At 42.0% G+C, this 20,754-nt stretch overlaps 1 protein-coding gene across 2 annotated transcripts in view; it reads right to left on the bottom strand.

Moving 5' to 3' along the window:
- Positions 1-20,754, bottom strand: part of LOC311137807 (zinc finger CCHC domain-containing protein 14-like) — a 63,618-nt gene that overhangs the window by 32,834 nt on the left and 10,030 nt on the right. For both annotated transcript variants that reach the window (XM_084172400.1, XM_084172401.1), the window contains exon 2: positions 2,620-2,746. In XM_084172400.1, the coding sequence (XP_084028526.1) occupies positions 2,620-2,746 (127 nt within the window). The remainder of the gene's footprint in view (positions 1-2,619; positions 2,747-20,754) is intronic.

Below are 20,754 nucleotides of genomic sequence, written 5' to 3'. Positions count from 1 at the left end.
TTGTGTAACTTGAGTTTAAAATATGAAATGTGTAAGGTAGTGTCTACACTTATTACTATGAAATGATTAACGGGGCACCAGTCCTTCCTTGGACAAAATTGGTCTTCTAAGAAGGCCTGACTTGTGAGTTATTTACAATAACTCTATAAGACTACAATTAGAATAATAGCAATACATTGATTTAATCTGAAGGTATGAATTATTTGAGAATCAATTGGAGTTCTTTCCCAGAATAACTAGACAAACACAAGTTCTTTATACAATCAACATTTAATAACGCTAATCAAAATATTTACAAACATAATGAGCGTGATCATGAAAAGGTAGGAAATAGAATGAAAGACAAGAAAGAGACCTCAAGATATCTGAATATTAAAGATGTGATACTCAGTCTGTGAACAAAGTCTGTTGTCCTTGGCTCTGGTTAGGCCGCATGGAAGTGAACAAAGGAAAGATGGCGGTGTGTCCTTTGTCCTGAGTTGAGGGGTTCCTTGGTGGTGGTTTCTTGCTCCTTTCCTCTGAGTTTAGAAGGTCCCTCGTGGGCTGCTCCTTTGGGTTGTGTCCCTGGTTGCTCTGTCTGCTGGCTCTTCCTTTGAGTTGCAGAGGCTGTGCTCTAAATCATCTTCTCCTTCTTTCCTTGAAGAAGGTTAGCTTAAATGTACTGTTCAGGCTACACTAGCTCTTTAAAGACTGTCTCCTTCTGAGACTGTTTAGTGCATGGGCTCTTCCGCACCAATTTCTGTACTGGATTACAGGTACTATTCCTTAAAAAGGTACTTTCCCTAACCTAAATTCACCAGTTCTTGCCATTAAAGGCGAAGGTCCAGGCCCTGTGGTCAGCCTACTGAAGATGGAGGTTCTTCTCCCTCCTTGAGAGAGAGGTCCAGCTTGAGAGGTCCAGCAGGATAAGAGAGTGAGGTGGGAGACAGCAGAGTCCTTTTGTAGTCCTGTGAGGTAACATTGTATCGTACCTAGGTGTGAAGGGCCACTTTTATGACCCTTTGTTTTAGAGAGCGAGAGAGCTTGGATGTTCAAAATTGTTAAATATATGACATTAAAACGACGTGTCGCTGCAAATGTTACTGTACAATCCATTGACCAGTCAAGTGGTGCCTATAGTATAGAAAGAAGGACCTCAAGATAAAACAGAGTGTATCAAAGAAGGAGAATCTAAAACAGATTTAGAACTCTTCTACTGTACTAACATATACTGCCTACTATTGCCAGGACCTCAGAGAAAAATTACATTGCTGAGGTCATCATTATCCTCCAACACCCTCCCACCTCCAGACAAAACTTTCCAAAACTGGAGGAGAAAATGTGGCTTGTGGATTACATAACATTTGACCACGCTTGGAGTGAACATCTGGGTTTTGGTCCAGTCAACAAGAAAAAAGAGAGAAAATAAAGTTTAAAAAAACATGCAGACAACTAAGAAACCTACAATATTTATAGCTGTAGTGTCTGTGACCCTAAAACAATCCCAAGCAACAGTATCATCCAAATCCAAACAAGCACGGCCCTTTGTGAGTTTGTTTCTTTGTGGGTGTGCATGCGTACAAGTGTCTATTCAGGTCTATTCAGAGCCTATGGCAGCAAATACTTACAAATATTGTACTAAGGAGAAGTAGGGAACAATCTGCTACACTCTCATTGAATAGCAGTATTCCCCCTCATAACAAATACCTCAATACCTATGCGACACTCTAGTAGAGTAAAGGTTTTAGACATCATTCCGCATAGCAGTGGAAGTGTTCAGTAGTGTGTGAGTAGTATGTACAGTGTGAAGGAGTGAATGAGAGAATGAGAAGTGTGAAACAGAGGATGATGGGAGATTCCTGCAGCAGCTGCTCCCTCCAGATGGGAGCAGCGTAGCAGTGTGTAAAACATAACACTGATGCCCTTCATAGCGCACGGCCAGCGCTCCCTCATGTTGAGAACTAGATATATCAGCAACCTTCTCTCTCTCCTTCTGATTGGGGGAGGGCCGTAGGGCAATCATGCCTCCACATTCCTCAAGGAGCCTGGTTGGTTGATTTCAGTGTTTCAGCGTGTGGTTTCTTGTTCTGGGTGCGTGTGTGAGTGTCTGACACTAGTGAAAAGCATGATCTGTCTGACAACTATAGATGTAGGATCTTAATTTGAGCCAGTTTGCTAGAAAATGAAAATAATCTTGCAGCAACAGGAAATGTGAATTATTATGTGGATTATAATGAATTTTGTAGAGGTTGATACATTTTTTATTAGGGCAAAGCAAGTCTGACATTTTAAAGTGTTAACTACAAACTTTAGAATACTTTTTAAACCTTGAATACACTACAAGTTTGCATTTCCAGCTGTGCAGGAAAATTATCAGCAACAAAAGAGTGATGAAATTAAGATCCTACATCTGTAACTGAACTGCTTCCTCCAAAGACATGTACTGTATGAGTGACAACAGAACCCCTGTGAACTCAAGATTCCCATAGTACTACAGATTCCCATGTGTGACGTTGTTGGAGTGAACCTTGACCCTTACTGTTTCTGGAAAGTCCTGTCCTTGTCTCGTTCGTATATAGAGTAAATTAGTGTGACAGAGTTCTTTGGATAAGTGTGACAGAGCAAAATTATGTTTCTCACCTTTGCTGGGTTTCCCAACATGCACCTTGACTGGCAGCTCCTGGCATGAGAGAGATGGCATGTGAGGCATGGATTCTGGGACAATTCCCTCGTTCCCTCGCCCTGCCCCGACCTCTCGGTGCGGTGTCTGTGAAACATGGGTCAAAGGTCATGTCAAGTAGTCAGAGGTTCATATCATGGTCAGAGGGTTAGGGATTACTAAACATAAGCACCCTGACTGTCATTCAGACTGCCCTACTCACTCACTGTCATATAATCAGCTCCCTCAAGTATTATGCCTTAAAGAGGTAAGAGGATCACACTCACAGACTTTTGGAAATCACTGAATTTATTTGAAAATGACCTCTGATGACATCCTATGGGGTCATTTTCTTAGGACACTTTCTTTTTCAATACAGAACATAGAAAATCATTGTTTTCACATACAGTGCCTTCTGAAAGTATTTACACCCCTTGACTTTCTCAATAATGTTGTTGTGTTACAGCCTGAATTAAAAATTGATTACATTGTGATTTTTTGTCACTGGCCTACACACAATACCCCATAATGTCAAAGTGGAATTGTGTTTTTTAAAATGTTTTCAAATTAATTAAAAAAGAAAAGCTGAAATGTCTTGAGTCAATAAGTATTCAATGTTTGTTATGGCAAGCCTAAATAAATAAGTTCAGGAGTAGTAATTTGCTAACCAACTCACATAATAAGTTGCATGGACTGCAATAATAGTGTTTAACAAAATTTTTGAACGACTACTTAATCTCTGTAACCCACACATACAATTATCTGTAATTCCAAGGAACAGTCAGTAGATTTTATTCATTTATTTTTTATTTAACCTTTATTTAACTAGGCAAGTCAGTTAAGAACAAATTCTTATTTACAATGACGGCCTACACCGGCCAAATCCGGACGACGCTGGGCCAATTGTGCGCCGCCCTATGGGACTCCCAATCACGGCCGGTCGTGATACAGCCTGGAATCGAACCAGGGGGTCTGTAGTGACGCCTCAAGCACTGAGATGCAGTGCCTTAGATCGCTGCGCCACTCGGGAGCCCAGATCTCAGAGATAGAATTGTGATGAGGAATACAGTCCCTTCAGAAAGTATTCACACCCCTTTACTTTTTCCACATTTTGTTGTGTTACAGCCTGAATTTAAAATGTATTACATTGAGATTGTGTGTCACTGATCTACACACAATACCCCATAATGTAAAAGTGGAATTTTGTTTGTAGAACCTTTTTTAAATTAATAAAAAATTAAAAGAGAACGTCTTCAGTCAGTAAGTATTCAACCCCTTTCTTAAGGCATTCCTAAATGAGTTTAGGAGTAAAAATGTGCTTAACAAATCGCATAATACAGTGCAGTTTGAAAGTATTCAGACCCCTTGACTTTTTCCACATTTTGTTACCTTACAGCCTTCTTCTAAAATGGATTAAATCATTTTTCCCCCTCCTCAATCTACACACAATACCCCATAATGACAAAGCAAAAACAGGTTTTTAGAAATTGTAGCAAATGTATTAAAAATCACATTTACATAAAGATTCAGACCCTTTACTCAGTACTTTCTTGAACCTTTGGCAGCGATTAGAACCTTGAGTCTTTTTGGGTATGACGCTACAAGCTTGGCACACCTGTATTTGGGGAGTTTTTCCCATTCTTCTCTGCAGATCCTCTCAAGCTCTGTCAGGTTGGATGGAGAGCATCGCTGCACTAGGGGTGGGCGATATGAGCTAAAATTCATATCACGATATTTTCCACTGTCCAGACGATATCGATATGATATCACGATATATGACGTAAAAAAATATGAATCACATTTTAATATCCCTTCTTGGTTAAATTATATTAGTTAAGGAAAAATATGTATTTGAACCTTATATAACCAGAAAGAGTGAGGCATTGGACCGTATGGACCTGAAAAGTTTTTATTTGTATTGTGCAAACATGCATTCCGTAAACATGAGGTAGGTAGGCCTATATATATATATATATATATAAATTAGATATTAAGTAAAATTAAATAAAAAATAACAGGAGATAAAGAAAATAAGGTAATTACAAATTCAAATACGTGTGTTTGTTTTGGCTACGGTCCGTAGATATGTAAAAAACTAACCGTTTGAAACTAAACCTTTCAAGCCTCAACCATCAATTATCAACAATATCAACAAATCTTCACTAGAACTTTCTTCACAAGTTCCGTGCCAGGAATACCAGCATGTTGACTGTTTCTGGCTTTAGTGCTGCCCTGTGACATGTCACCACATTGCCCCCAGTGCTGAATGCCCTCTCAGAGGGGGCACTTGTGGCAGGGATGCATAAGTATTTCTTTGCCAGACAACTCACACGTGGAAAATTAGATCCGTGAAATCGCCACCACTCCAAAGGATCAGACTCGCTGTCTGCTGCCGTTGCCAGAATGTAGCTATTCAGCTCTTGCTCAATGATCTGCCTCTCTGAACATGAGGCAGGTGCACTGCTGGTCTGCTTAAAGAAGCTCCCAAGGCTCTTCTTGGGCTTCTTGCCTGATTGATGAGCAGTGGAAGCTTCTTTCTCCCTGTCAGTGTGATCCTCTGCAAGAGACGATTTTCCCAGGGCTGTGTTCTCCACCAGGAGGGCTTCGGTCTCTGAGGCAGCTCTCACCTTAAAAAATGAAAATAATTAAACTTTATTTGTATAGCACCTTTCATACATAAAATGCAGCCCAAAGTGCTTTACATTTGAAGCAATAAAACAAGAACAAATGAATAAATACCTTAATGTCCTCCAGTTTCTCAGCGGACATGTACCTGGTCTTGAACCTTGGATCTAGAAAGGTAGCCATGGAGAGCAGCTCATCTGTTGCAGGGTCAGTGTACTTGTTATTCAAGTAATCAAGAACCTTGATCTTGATCTCTTTGGTCAGTTCTGTATCGTCCTTGCTCAGATTTAGAACCTCTGCATTTAACAGATTGATGACAGGCTTCAAATAGGACACGCTCACATACGCTTCTCCTGACAGGGCATCTGTAAAGTCCTGGAGTGGCTTCAGTGCTGCTGTGACTGATTCCAAGACCTGGATGTCTTGCCAGGTAGGTACAAGGTGCCGTGTCTTTTTGTCCCCTGCCAGGACCTGTGTAATGGCCTTTTCCTGCTCCAGGACTCTTTCCATCATTTTCAGACGAGATCCCCACCTTGTCGGAGATTCTGTGATGAGCTTGTGCAGGGGCAGGCTTAGTTCATTCTGTGCTGTCATCAGGGCCTTCTGCTTTTTCCAGCTGTATGAGAACGTGCTAACCACCTTTTTGCAAACCCCTGTGGCCCGGGAAATCGCACACCCCTGTGGCCCGGGAGCGTTTTGGACACTCCTCTCTGGAAATTGGGAATAAGAAATCAAAATAATAGGGTGAAAAATAATCGAATCACAATACAATAATAATTAATAATAATGCATTTTTATATAGAAATCACAATACAATATAACTTTTAATCTTTGTTTGAGGATTTACGGCATTTACATTCAACTGTTACACATTTTACAAATCTGATGTGCTTAGATTTAGCCTACGGTACATGGCTGATGTGAGCTGTATTTTTTCTTAATAATAAGCATCATACAGGGTAGGCCTAGGCTACAGTCCTGAAACTTACCAATAGCATTGTGCAGCCTGTGTCCGAAACATCCAAGGTTTGCCCACTTGTTCAGCTGCAATGCCTTGATCATGTTCGATCCGCTGTCGGTCGTCATACAAACTTGACGCGACTCTTTTAATCCCCAGGACGACAGTATGTCCCTCAGCCCACCTGCAATTATTTCCCCGGTGTGGTCGTCTGGGAAATAAGACGTCTGTAGGCACTTACTTTTCAGTTTCCAGTCACCGTCTATGTAATGGATTGTGAGGCTTATATAAGGTTCTGTGGTACGACTTGACCATAGATCGGCAGTAGTGGAGAAGAATGGAATGTTATTTATCTCACTGTAAACTCTGTCCCAGCATTCTGTGTAAAGCTGTGGCAGGCATTTTTGGCTAAAATATTTGCGGCTCGGGATCTCATATCTTGGGTCCAGAGTTTGAATCAACTTTCTGAACCCCTCTTTCTCCACAGTTTGAATCGGTACCATGTCCTTCGCTATGTGATTTGTAATCGCAGCTGTGATGTCTATCCATTTTTTGCTCGTCTTCTCATAGCAAGTACCGGCAGCAAATGATGATATAATTGATTGTTGAGTGCGAGTCTGGCTTGTCTTCGGGCGAGCTCCTGGGCTTACTGTCTCACGCATTCTGGTGCATTGTTCATACTCACGGACATGTATGTTTTTTAAGTGATTGAACAGGTTGGTCGTGTTTCCACCTTTTGCTAAGACAACACGACGACACAACTTGCATAGGGTAGTGTTTTGGTCGGGGTCGGAGATTTTAAAGCCAAACCAGTTCCAAACAACAGAGGTGCCCCCTTTCTTCTTAACCAATTTATCCTCCTGCTCTTGAGCAACATCAATTTCTGTGTTTTCGCTCATCCTGGATTGTAAAGTTTTCCCCCAATAGTTAACCTGCCTCCTAACTGCAGCTGCCTGCACACTTCTTTGTTGCTAGCACTACATGCGTGCAACAAGTGCATGCGACGTGCGCTCATAAAAATAGGTCAACATATTAACATACATTCTTTTATTCGTAAGAACCAAGAAAGGTTGGATAAAAAAATAAAAAAAAAGATGTAGCTACTTAGTACTATCACTCAGTTGAAATTTGGAACAAAAAAATATTGATGCAAAATTCGAATTTATGAATTCTGAATAAATCGCGGTATCCATGATATTGCTAAATCCATATCATGGCGCGGCACAATACCGGTTTTTACTATCAAACCGGTATATCGCCCACTCCTACGCTGCACAGCTATTTTCAGGTCTCTCCAGAGATGTTCGATCGGGTTCAAGTCCGGGCTCTGGCTGGGCCACTCAAGGACATTCAGAGACTTGTCCCGAAGCCACTCCTGCATTGTCTTGGCTGTGTGCTTAGGGTTGTTGTTCTGTTGTTAGGTAAACCTTCGATCCGTCTGAGGTCCTGAACGCTCTGGAGCAGGTTTTCATCAAGGATCTCTCTGTACTTTGCTCCGTTCACCTTTCCCTCAATCCTGACTAGTCTCCCAGTCCTTTCTGCTGAAAAACATCCCCACAGCATGATGCTGCCACCACCATGCTTCACCGTAGGGATGGTGCCAGGTTTCCTGTGCCTTTTACTGAGGAGTGGCTTCCGTCTGGCCACTCTACCATAAAGGCCTGATTGTTGGAGTGCTGCAGAGATGGTTGTCCTTCTGTAAGGTTCTCCCATCTCCACAGAGGAACTCTGCAAATCTGTCAGCGTGACCATCGGGTTCTTGGTCACCTCCCTGACCAAGGCCCTTCTATCCCGATTGCTCAGTTTGGCTGTGCGACCAGCTCTAGGAAGAGTCTTGGTGGTTCCAAACTTCTTCCATTTAAGAATGATGGAGGCCACTGTGTTCTTGGGGACCTTCAATGCTGCAGAAATGTTTCGGTACCCTTCCCCAGATCTCTGCCTCGACACAATCCTGTCTCGGAGTTCTACGGACAATTCCTTCATCCTCATGGCTTGGTTTTTTCTCTGACATGTACTGTCAACTGTGGGACCTTATATAGACAGGTGTGTGCCTTTCCAAATCATGTTCAATCAATTGAATTTACCACAGGTGAACTCCAATCAAGTCGTAGAAACATCTCAAGGATGATCAATGGAAACCGAATGCACCTGAGCTCAATTTCGAGGCTCATAGCAAAGGGTCTGAATACATACAGTACCAGTCAAAAGTTTGGACACACCTACTCATTCCAGGGTTTTTCTTTATTTTTATTATTTTCTACATTGTAGAATAATAGTGAAGACATCAAAACTATGAAATAGCACATATGGAATCATGTAGTAACCAAAAAAGTGTTAAACAAATCAAAATATATTTTAGATTTTAGATTCTTCAAAGTAGCCACCCTTTGCTTGATGACAGCGTTGCACACTGTTGGCATTCTCTCAACCAGCTTCACCTGGAATGCTTTTCCAACAGTCTTGAAGGAGTTCCCACTTATGCTGAGCACTTGTTGGCTGCTTTTCCTTCACTCTGCGATCCAACTCACCCCAAACCATCTCAATTGGGTTGAGGTTGGGTGATTGTGGAGGCCAGGTCTTCTGATGCAGCACTCCATCACTCTCCTTCTTGGTCAAATAGCCCTTATACAGCCTGGAGGTGTGTTGGGTCATTGTCCTGTTGAAAAACAAATGATAGTACCACTAAGCACAAACCAGATGGGATTACGTAACGCTGCAGAATGCTGTGGTAGCCATGCTGGTTAAGTGTGCCTTGAATTCTATATAAATCACCAACAGTGTCAACAGCAAAGCACCCCAACACCATCACACCTCCTCCTCCATGCTTCACGGTGGGAACCACACATGCGGAGATCATCCGTTCACCTACTCTGCATCTCACAAAGACACAGTGGTTGGAACCAAACATTTCAAATTTGGACTCATCAGACCAAAGGACAGATTTCCACCGGTTTGATGTCCATTGCTTGTGTTTCTTGGCCCAAGCAAGTCTCTTCTTCTTATTGGTGTCCTTTAGTAGTGGTTTCTTTGCAGCAATTCGACCATGAAGGCCTGATTCATGCAGTCCCCTCTGAACAGCTGATGTTGAGATGTGTCTGTTACTTGAACTCTGTGAAGCATTTATTTGGGCTGCAATTTCTGAGGCTGGTAAATTGTTCTACTGTTTTTGCTTTGTCAATATGCATTGTGTTTTTGAGCTTTAACTTTCTTTTTGTGGCAACATTGCATAACACTTATTGTCTTTACATTGATGAGGGGGAAAATGTATTTAATCCATTTTAGAATAAGGCTGTAACCTAACAAAATGTGGAAAAAGGGAAGGGGTCTGAATACTTTCCGAATGCACTGTAAGTTGCATGGACTCATTCCGTGTTCAATAATAGTGGTTAACATGATTTTTGAATGACTACCCCATTTCTGTACCCCACGCATGCAATTATCTGTAAGGTCCCTCAATCGAGTAGTGAATTTCAAGCACAGATTCAACTACAAAGACCAGGGAGGTTTTTCAATGCCTCGCAAAGAAAGGCACCGATTGGTAGATGGGTAAAAATTTAAAAAGTACATGCTGAATATCCCTTTGACCATGGTGAAGTTATTCATTACACTTTGGATGGTGTATCAATACACCCAGTCACTACAAAGATACAGGCGTCCTTCCTAACGCAGTTGCCGGAGAGGAAGGAAACTGCTCAGGGATTTGTTGTTGCTCAGGGAATGGTGACTTTAAAACAGAGTTTAATGGTTGTGATATGAGAAAACTGAGGATGGATCAACAACATTGTAGTTACTCCACAATACTAACCTAAATGACAGAGTGAAAAGGAAGCCTGTACATAATGAAAATATTCCAAAACATGCATCCTGTTTGCAACAAGGCACTTAAGTAATACTGTAAAAATGTGGTAATGAAATTAACTTTTTGTCCTGAATACAAAGCGTTATGTTTGGGGCAAATCCAACACAACACATCACCAAGTACCACTCTTCATATTTTCAAGCATGGTGTTGGCTGCATCATGTTATGGGTATACTTGTCATTGGCAAGAACTAGGAAGAATGTTTAGGATAAAAATTAACAGAATACAGCTATAAGCACAGGCAAAATCCTAGAGGAAAACCTGGTTCAGTCTGTTTTCCAACAGACACTGGGAGATTAAATCACCTTTCAGCAGGACAATAACCTAAAACAAAAGGCCAACTCTGTACTGGAGTTGCTTACCAAGATGACATTGAATGTTCCTCAGTGGCCTAGTTATAGTTTTGACTTAAAATAGCTTGAAAATCTATGGCAAGACTTGAAAATGGCTGTCTAGCAATGATCAACAATCAACTTGACAGAGCTTGAAGAATTTGGGCAAATACTGTACAATCCAGGAGTGTAAAGAAAGCTCTTAGAGACTTACCCAAAAAGACTCACAGCAGTAATCGCCGCTAAAGGTGCTTCTACATAGTGTAGAATACCTATGTAAATTAGATTTCTGTATTTCATTTTCAATGATTTGCTAAGATTTCTAAAAACATGTTTTCACTTTGTCATTATGGGGTATTGTGTGTAGATGGGTGAGAAATAAAATATATGTAATCCATTTTGAATTCAGGCTGTAATATAACAAAATGTGGAATAAGTCAAGGGGTATGAATACTTTCTGAAAGCACTGGGGGAAGGGTAGAAAACAATATCTAGAGTGTTAAATGTTTTCAGGAGCACAGTGGTCTCCCTCATTGGGAAATTGAACAAATATGGACCTACCCAGACTCTGCCTAGAGCTGGCCGTCCGAGTAAACTAAGCAACCAGGAAAGAAGGACCTTGGTTAGGGAGGTGATCAAGAACCCAATGACAGAACTACAGATTATCTTGGCTGAGATGGGAGAACCTGCCAGAAGGACAACAGTCTCTACAGCACCACCAATCTGGGCTTTATGGAAAAGTGGCCAGACGGAAGCCACTCCTGAATAAAAAGACACATGACAGCAAGCCTGGAGTTTGCAAAAATGCACGTGGTAGACTGTGAGAGCATAAGGCAAAATATTCTGTGGTCTGATAAAATAAAATACAATTAGAATAAGGCTGTAACGTAACAAAATGTGGAAAAGTTGAAGGGGTCTGAATACTTTCCGAATGCACTGTACAGGTACATCCTTGATGAGAACCTGCTTCAGAGTGAAAACGACCTTAAACTGGGAGCGAAGATTTACGTTCCAACAGGACAATGACCCCAAGTATACAGCCAAAGCAATGCTGGAATGGATTCAGAACAAGAATGTGAAAGGCCCAGCCAAAGCCCATACTTGAATCCCGTTGAAAATCAGTGGAAAGACTTGAAGATTGCTGTTCACAGCCACTCCCCATCTAACTTAACGGAGCTTGAGAAAATCTGCAAGGAAAAATGGGAGAAAATCCCCAAATCCAGATGTGCAAAGCTGATACAAACATACTGTCACACCTTGATCTGTTTCACCTGTCTTTGTGCTTGTTTCCACCCCCCTCCAGGTGTCACCCATCTTCCCCATTATCCCCTGTGTATTTATACCTGTGTTCTCTGTTTGTCTGTTGCCAGTTCGTCTTGTCTCGTCAAGCCTACCAGCGTTCTTCCCGTACTCCTGTTTTGCTCTAGGTTTTTTGACCATTATGCCTGTCCTGACCCTGAGCCTGCCTGCTGTTTCTGTACCTTTCGGACTCTGCTCTTGATTACTGACCTCTGCCTGGCGTTGGCCTGCCCCCAGTTTTTGTAAATGTCAGATTAATTTGTATTTTAAGAATAATGACTAAATGATTTCACCCCAAATACAGTATAAATGTGTGAACGGTGTTAAGAGTTATAATGTAGTGGCAACCCACTAACAGAGGGGGGCGGGACTAAACATTCCAGGGTGAATGGGGACTGAGAAAATGGGTTAAAAAAAGCCTCCTAAAGGTGGGCGGAGCAAAGTGCCTTTGTGTGTCAAGGGGTATAAAACTGTATGTATGGGTTTTGGCGGCAGAGCTCTCCATTAATAAAAATACAGATCATTCATGCTGGTTGTGGACCTTGAATCATTTATGATTAAAACCAGAGCCTTACAACCCCTGGTAATGATTCAAGCTTAGGTTGAATTAGAGATAGAAATTCTCATGACAAGTGGTCCTTCGAGCCGGATCTCAAAAATACGTCTTTGTCGTTCTAAGGACACCGAAACCGTGCACGGGCGGATGATTGCATCCGTGGAGAATAGTCCTGGCCTTCGGTGTTAAGGTTATAAACAGGCCGGTGATTAATCTTATGAACGATAAAGACGTTAACGAGATTGAAAAAGCATTTAAATCCAAACTGCAAGGAGAAGGTCAGTAATTTTTATTCATGGATTTTGGTGTAATTATTTGAACTTGTATAAGAATAGTAATTATTGTGGAGGGCAGAGAATAGTTACCAAAATCTCATAAGAGAATTTAAAGGGAGGAAGGGTGTCTGAAATGACTCAAGGTGAATGGCCATCACCAAAATAAACTAGTTAATATTGAGATTGTACGGGGTACAGTGTTTACAATATAAACAGGAAGGGGGATAATTATCGTCGTGTGAGATAGATACATTAAACAAGTCGAAAGTCGCATAAACAACTGGGGATTTGCTCTAACTCTGTCTATTTCATGAAACTGGAGCAGTTACGACCTCTAGGTTACGGATAGTGTTAGCAAATAATCGTATAAGGTTGTATACGTGTGAGGCTTAATGATCCATCGAAATACGTGATAATTGTTTCAAGGAAGGAACTAAAATAGGTCGCGTGAGAAAAAATGGTTGTCCGATCCTTTTCATGAAACTGGGGTTTTAAAAAAAACTCTGGGTTACGGGTTGGATAATTTAAATGGTTAATTACAAAAGCAGATCATAAACATTGGCTCAAGAGTCGCACCTAATAATAAGTCCCAGGAAAATAATTCTGGATTGAATTATTACTAAACGGGGGGATTTCTTATTTTTCCACCATGGGAAATAAATATTCTAAAGAGGTCCGAGAATTAACGGGGGATGAAATATATATGTTAGGAAGAGATCGAAGAAATATGTTTTATGGATCCATTTGGGAGAATAGGTATGGATTTATTGGGCATCTCGATGTGGAGAAGTTAGAAGTTATGATTAAGCAGATGCATGTAAACTGTGGAACGGATTTGAAGAAACAGCGAGGGGAGGGGCTAGAGACAGCGAGGGTATGGCTTTTGGAAGCGCGAAGGAGAGAGGAAGTGCTTTAACTGTAACAAAGAGGGATATTTGGCAAGGGAGTGTAAGGCCCCGTGTAAATACTGTAACAAAACAGGTCATAACCATCGCGATTGCAGAGCTAAGGGCAATGTCCGGGAAATGACAGTCTATTTTTTGGTTCCACGGGTAAAATGTTTGAAGAAGTGATTTGTGTCGATTAAGAATTGTCTAAAAACACCACAAAGCGATTATTTGAGAGGTACCTATACATTTCTAACGATATATACATATGAACTTTCTCACCCAAACGTAGACGTACGTCATGGGTGAGAAAGTAGAGAATATTTACATTTGCTGTCATTTAGCAGACGCTCTTGTCCGGAGCGACTTGCAGGAGCAATTGGGGATGGGTGCCTTGCTCGGGGGCACATCGGCAGATTTTTCGCCTGGTCAGCTCGGGGATTAGAACCGGCGACCTCTCGGTTGCTGACACGGTGCTCTTGGTTACTGGGCTACCAGCCGGCCGATATGAGTTTAAGGTTGTGCCGTTGTTTGATCATGTGATAAGGTTTAAATGGGTAATCGGACCATAACTAATGTGGTGATAGAAGTAATGTATAAATAGTAGAGAGACAATAGAGGGTTCCATTGAACTATTAGGTTTTGTTGGGCATTTCAAATCAAATCAAATCAAATTTTATTGGTCACATGCGCCGAATACAACAGGTGCAGACATTACAGTGAAATGCTTACTTACAGCCCTTAACCAACAGTGCATTTATTTTAAACAAAAAAAGTAAGAATAAAACAACAACAAAAAAAGTGTTGAGAAAAAAAGAGCAGAAGTAAAATAAAGTGACAGTAGGGAGGCTATATATACAGGGGGGTACCGTTGCAGAGTCAATGTGCGGGGGCACCGGCTAGTTGAGGTAGTTGAGGTAATATGTACATGTGGGTAGAGTTAAAGTGACTATGCATAAATACTTAACAGAGTAGCAGCAGCGTAAAAAAGATGGGGTGGGGGGGCAGTGCAAATAGTCCGGGTAGCCATGATTAGCTGTTCAGGAGTCTTATGGCTTGGGGGTAGAAGCTGTTGAGAAGTCTTTTGGACCTAGACTTGGCACTCCGGTACCGCTTGCTGTGCGGTAGCAGAGAGAACAGTCTATGACTAGGGTGGCTGGAGTCTTTGACAATTTTGAGGGCCTTCCTCTGACACCGCCTGGTATAGAGGTCCTGGATGGCAGGAAGCTTTGCCCCAGTGATGTACTGGGCCGTACGCACTACCCTCTGTAGTGCCTTGCGGTCAGAGGCCAAGCAGTTGCCATACCAGGCGGTGATGCAACCAGTCAGGATGCTCTCGATGGTGCAGCTGTAGAATTTTTTGAGGATCTGAGGACCCATGCCAAATCTTTTTAGTCTCCTGAGGGGGAATAGGCTTTGTCGTGCCCTCTTCACGACTGTCTTGGTGTGTTTGGACCATGATAGTTCGTTGGTGATGTGGACACCAAGGAACTTGAAGCTCTCAACCTGTTCCACTACAGCCCCGTCGATGAGAATGGGGGCGTGCTCAGTCCTCTTTTTTTTCCTGTAGTCCACAATCATCTCCTTTGTCTTGGTCACGTTGAGGGAGAGGTTGTTGTCCTGGCACCACACGGCCAGATCTCTGACCTCCTCCCTATAGGCTGTCTCATCGTTGTCGGTGATCAGGCCTACCACTGTTGTGTCGTCGGCAAACTTAATGATGGTGTTGGAGTCGTGCCTGGCCATGCAGTCATGGGTGAACAGAGAGTACAGGAGGGGACTGAGCACGCACCCCTGAGGGGCCCCCGTGTTGAGGATCAGTGTGGCAGATGTGTTGTTACCTACCCTTACCACCTGGGGGCGGCCCGTCAGGAAGTCCAGGATCCAGTTGCAGAGGGAGGTGTTTAGTCCCAGGATCCTTAGCTTAGTGATGAGCTTATAGGGCACTATGGTGTTGAATGCTGAGCTGTAGTCAATGAATAGCATTCTCACGTAGGTGTTCCTCTTGTCCGGGTGGGAAAGGGCAGTGTGGAGTGCGATAGAGATTGCATCATCTGTGGATCTGTTGGGGCGGTATGCAAATTGGAGTGGGTCTAGGGTTTCTGGGATTATGCTGTTGATGTGAGCCATGACCAGTCTTTCAAAGCACTTCATGGCTACAGACGTCAGTGCTACGGGTCGGTAGTCATTTAGGCAGGTTATCTTAGAGTCCTTGGGCACGGGGACTATGGTGGTCTGCTTGAAACATGTTGGTATTACAGACTCAGTCAGGGACATGTTGAAAATGTCAGTGAAGACACTTGCCAGTTGGTCAGCACATGCTCGGAGTACACGTCCTGGTAATCCGTCTGGCCCTGCGGCCTTGTGAATGTTGACCTGCTTAAAAGTCTTACTCACATCGGCTACGGAGAGCGTGATCACATAGTCATCCGGAACAGCTGGTGCTCTCATGCATTCTTCAGTGTTGCTTGCCTCGAAGCGAGCATAGAAGTGGTTTAGCTCGTCTGGTAGGCTTGTGTCACTGGGCAGCTCGCGGCTGTGCTTCCCTTTGTAGTCTGTAATAGTTTTCAAGCCCTGCCACATCCGACGAGCGTCAGAGCCAGTGTAGTATGATTCAATCTTAGACCTGTATTGACTCTTTGCCTGTTTGATGGTTCGTCGGAGGTCATAGCGGGATTTCTTATAAGCGTCCGGGTTAGAGTCCCGTTCCTTGAAAGCGACAGCTCTACCCTTTAGCTCAGTGCGGATGTTTCCTGTAATCCATGGCTTCTGGTTGGGGTATGTACGGCATAAGGTGAAATCTGTGTGTATGAGGGAATTCAACGGCTGGTATGAATGATAACCGGATACTACTAAGTATTGGTTTGTTGATGTTGAATGGAAGATTTGAAGCGTGGTTGGGGGTTAAATAGAAAGACTCACTTATTCAATAGGGAATGGGTGTAGGGAGAGAGAGTTTTTACGTGTATTAAAAGTTGCATTAGATAGCTGTAGAAGTATTCTAGATAGGTCTATGAAAATATGTTACAAGTACGAATGACATTATTTCCTAAGAAGGAAGATTATTAGGGAAGGTACCCGCGCCTCCCCCGTTGTGTAGGAAGGAGTGGGGAGGGGGGGACCTTCCCTAATAATCTTCCTTCTTAGGAAAGAAGAGACAGTACATAGTTCAGATGATAGGAATATCATTAAATGTATGCTTATCAACGATATCAAGTATTTGTTTTATTAATTAGGGCCGAATCAGAGAGAACAGTTAAAGAAATTGAATAGCAAACTGAAATGGCGATAGAGCTGTGAAAATTGAGTTGAGGACAAAGGAGAATAATTTATGGCTCTGGTTAGCGGGGAAATATTGAGACAGTCCAGCGAGTTAGATTGAGCAGGAAAATTTCAAGTAGAGGTCTAAAGACTTTACTGGAAGGAAGTGCTTAGATGAATTCAAATGGTTATTACTTTATTGTATAGGTTGAGTAACACCAGTGGTGTATGAAAATAAGTGGTGGATTCTAAAAAAAATAATTTGGTTTCGTTACGTGAACAATGGGATATCGTTTTTACTATTAGGATGATGGATTGAATAAACATTGGTTATAAGTATGAAGTTATTAAACAATAGGTTTATATTTTTAAAACATCAATGCAACAGGTTGCAATGATTAAAGTAATAGTAAATTGGGAATATACAGTAATAATAATAATATGCCATTTAGCAGACAGGCCATGAACACAGAGGACGTGGCCAGAGCGGTAGAAGGAATGACCCACCCCAAAACAGGAATAGTAAGGTTTGGGCTGCCATTAGAGGGCAATGGGTTTCAGGGGATGCCCAGAGGACACTTTTGCCATGGGCCGATCACGGAGAGTATGTTGGGAGAATAACTGAATTGTGTAATAGCCTCAGAGAGACATCATGAGCAGAATAACAGACAGGACAGAGCCAGGAAAGAAAGAAAAGAGAGAGAAGCCTAACAGACGTCTATTTCCCAGCTTTGAGCGTGAGGAAGAGAAGGCGTGACTAGTCCTTGAGGGAGAGAAGGTAGAACCCTTTGATCCAAATTGTGAGGTGTTTGAATTGGCTACTATTGACTTAGCACTTCAACAGGAACCATAGAAGGGGAGACAGATTTTCCTAGGGGGTTGATCAAATAATTGATAATGGATCATTTGAGATGAGATCACATGTAGCAGATTTAGGGTAATCAATTAAATAATCATTGTATACTCGAGGAATTTTGAGTGGTTTTATGGATTAGTTATGAGGAATTAGATTGATACAAACATTATTGATAGGTTAGGACTGGGGATATCTGTATCATGTTTTGTGTGTACTACCATCTTTAGATTACTGATGGTAATTGAAGGTTAACAAAATGTATAACCAGGAGAAAGAGATTAGCTTATCTCATTGGAATGTTGCTCAGGGCAAGGGGGAGCAGTAGTGAAGTTAGGCAGTATTTAGGTCATAAAAGTGATCTACCAAATTAAGTTGAGCCTGGCTATCTTTGATTGTTGTTTTTCAATTGGGTTTTTCAAATAAAAAACAACACACCCAGTATGATGTTTATAAAGGGTTGTTATGTTGAATTTAGGGAATTTTCAACAGTTCATAGGTGTTGTTTTCTAGGCTGTGGGATGGAACAGTTTGTTGGGTGATATTTGAAACATTAAAATAACAGAAGAGGGAGAGAGCTTTCCCTGAATGAAAGATACCTGTTGCTAGTCAATTGTACTAATCTTGGATTACTTTTACGGGATAGAAGTAAGTTGAGATATTATCAAATGTTGTCATTTACATTTCATTTTTATTAGGCTTTAATAAACAACAAGTTGGTATTTGAAACTAAATTAATGCAATGAGCTGCAGTAATCAGAGGAAGGCACAATCTAATGCGAAACAGCTATTGCCTAGATCATTGATATAATTTAAGATAGGGACTAGCTGTCCAGAAATAGATGAAGAATGATGAGCTTTTTGGGAATGATAGACTGCTGTAAAGCTTGGATACTCCATTATGTACTGCATACTGGTAAATTAAGTGATCTTATCTATGGGAAGGCAATGGCAGCCCATGGTAAAATCATTTGGAACTCTGAGGAGGAAGAACAATTTATGTCTTAGCTTTTCCTAAATATATCAGGGATGTTACCCAAATGGTAGAGAGTAAAGAGGGATATGACATTGGTCGTGATTTAAAGATGGTGATGTTATTTTTTTGGTGGGCTATAACTGGGTTAATCACGAACATAGAGGTTTTTATTCTTTGTTGCTAGGCAGAAGACTTAGGTGACCTAGGGTCGAAGTGCTTGCTCTTACTTCAATCCATGGCTGTCTTTTGTCTCTCTTCAAACATTGTGAAGGGAGCGGCACCAGGGTTAAGCAGAGTTCAGGCTAAAACCTGTCTCTCCTTTGCTATCTTCTTGATTGATTACAGCATGAAGGGGGGGGGGGGGGGGGGGGGGGGGTGTTAGGGGTGAAAGATTTAAATATGGACCTGTCATGTCCAACCATCAGTCTTCAGGTCAAGCCCGGGAGAGCCGGGGTAGAACAGAGTTTGAACTAAACATAAGTGTTTTTACAAGATAAGAGATTGATTGATTGGATTACTAATTGATTCTGAACTGAATGAAAGTCGAATTTAGCCGCCATAAAAGACAAAGAAAGTGGGAGGAGCAATAAAGAAGCAAGGGACAGTCTCAAATATAAATAAGGGATGGCAATTGGATGATGAATGACCTAAGTGATTGTTTAGGTAGGTAGTAGGATTGACACATGAGCAGAGCTATGTGTCAAGAGGGGGGAAGAGGCTAATGGTAGGATTAAATAATATACGAAGGAGAGGACAAAATACTTTTATTTTTTTAAACATTTTTTTAGATACAGCCTAGAAAGAGAATGCAGTCAGAAATTGAGAGCTGAACATGTGTGAAGATAGTTTATTAACCACATCCGTATGTCAGAGGTTTTGTGCCCCACAGTTGAACTAAAGGAGAAGGTGACCCACTCTATCTAACCTGGTGACTGGTGAGCATCCAGTCCCTAAAGAAGAAAAACTGGAAGCAGGCCCGTTGGGAAGGCCCCTATCAGGTTGTTGGTCACCGCCTTTGCCATTAGAATAGTAGAAAGAGCAACCTGGGTCCATGTTACCCACTGCAAGAAGGTAAGACCACATACAAGCACCACTGAACACACGCAGAGTTGGAGAGAAGAACTATACCATTAGGGTCCGGGGGTCACCTCTGTTAACGAAGATCTCCTACCCCGACCTATCATCACTGTAGTGTGTTCTTGTTATGTTGAATTTAGGGAATTTTCAACAGTTCATAGGTGGTGTTTTCTAGGCTGTGGGATGGAACAGTTTGTTGGGTGATATTTGAAACATTAAACCTCTGTCACCTCTGTTAACGAAGATCTCCTACCCCGACCTATCATCACTGTAGTGTGTTCTTAGGGTATGAGTATGGGGTGGTACCAAGCAGAAGGACTAAAGGCAGGAGAGGGTTGGCGGTTTTTGGGAATATGGGTGACCCTGAGCTGCATCATAGTCTCTGCAATAGTCTTGGTATGTCAAGATCCACCACCACCCCGCACCAATTACGCAATGGCCTTACCATTATTAAGAAATAAAAGGGAAGCGACCCGACATACTGACCGTCAAGGACGAGTGATCTACAAAATAGGAGTCAGAGAAGGGTGGAGAGTAAGATTCAAAAATTAGGATTAGGGATTATAAAATCCCATTATATTTATATTCAGCTCCCTGGGCGGATTGTTCCTGGGCTCAGGTATTTAGACATACTGGGGGACGGAGATATGAGACGGGGGGGCTGGACGTCCAGATGGAGGATAAGAAGGTATAACGACATCCCCACGGAGATGGTAGTAACAATAGTAAAGGTCACTAAAGAGGCCAATTGAACAGGGATTGGGCAAAGTTGACTTACTCGGCCAACCCACCTAGGTTCAGGTTACAGACATAGAAATGGCACCCGTAACTTGGGTGATTTTGATGGCTGTAAGGAGATAATTAATGTGACTGATTTAGATAAGGAAGGGAGGGGAAAAATTATTAACCTTACCATCCCTCTGACTGATGTGTGGTGGGCATGTACTAACAAAGGGAGCATTCGACAGACATTACCAGAAGGATGGGTGGGTACTTGTGCACCAGTATTGTTGGTCCAAACCTGTAAGAATTAGTCATCAAAGACCAGTGACAGGAAGAATAATCAGGAGGAGAATAAATATAGGTCAGGAAGGAAATAGCCCAATTTGGATAGATGGTATAGGCATCCCCAGGGGTGTTCCAGACTAATACAAAGC

Source organism: Coregonus lavaretus (genome assembly GCF_964263955.1).
Source record: "Coregonus lavaretus genome assembly, chromosome: 11".
NCBI lineage: Eukaryota > Metazoa > Chordata > Actinopteri > Salmoniformes > Salmonidae > Coregonus > Coregonus lavaretus.
The sequence above is the reverse complement of the archived record's forward strand: the minus strand, read 5'-3'. Positions and strand labels throughout refer to the sequence as shown.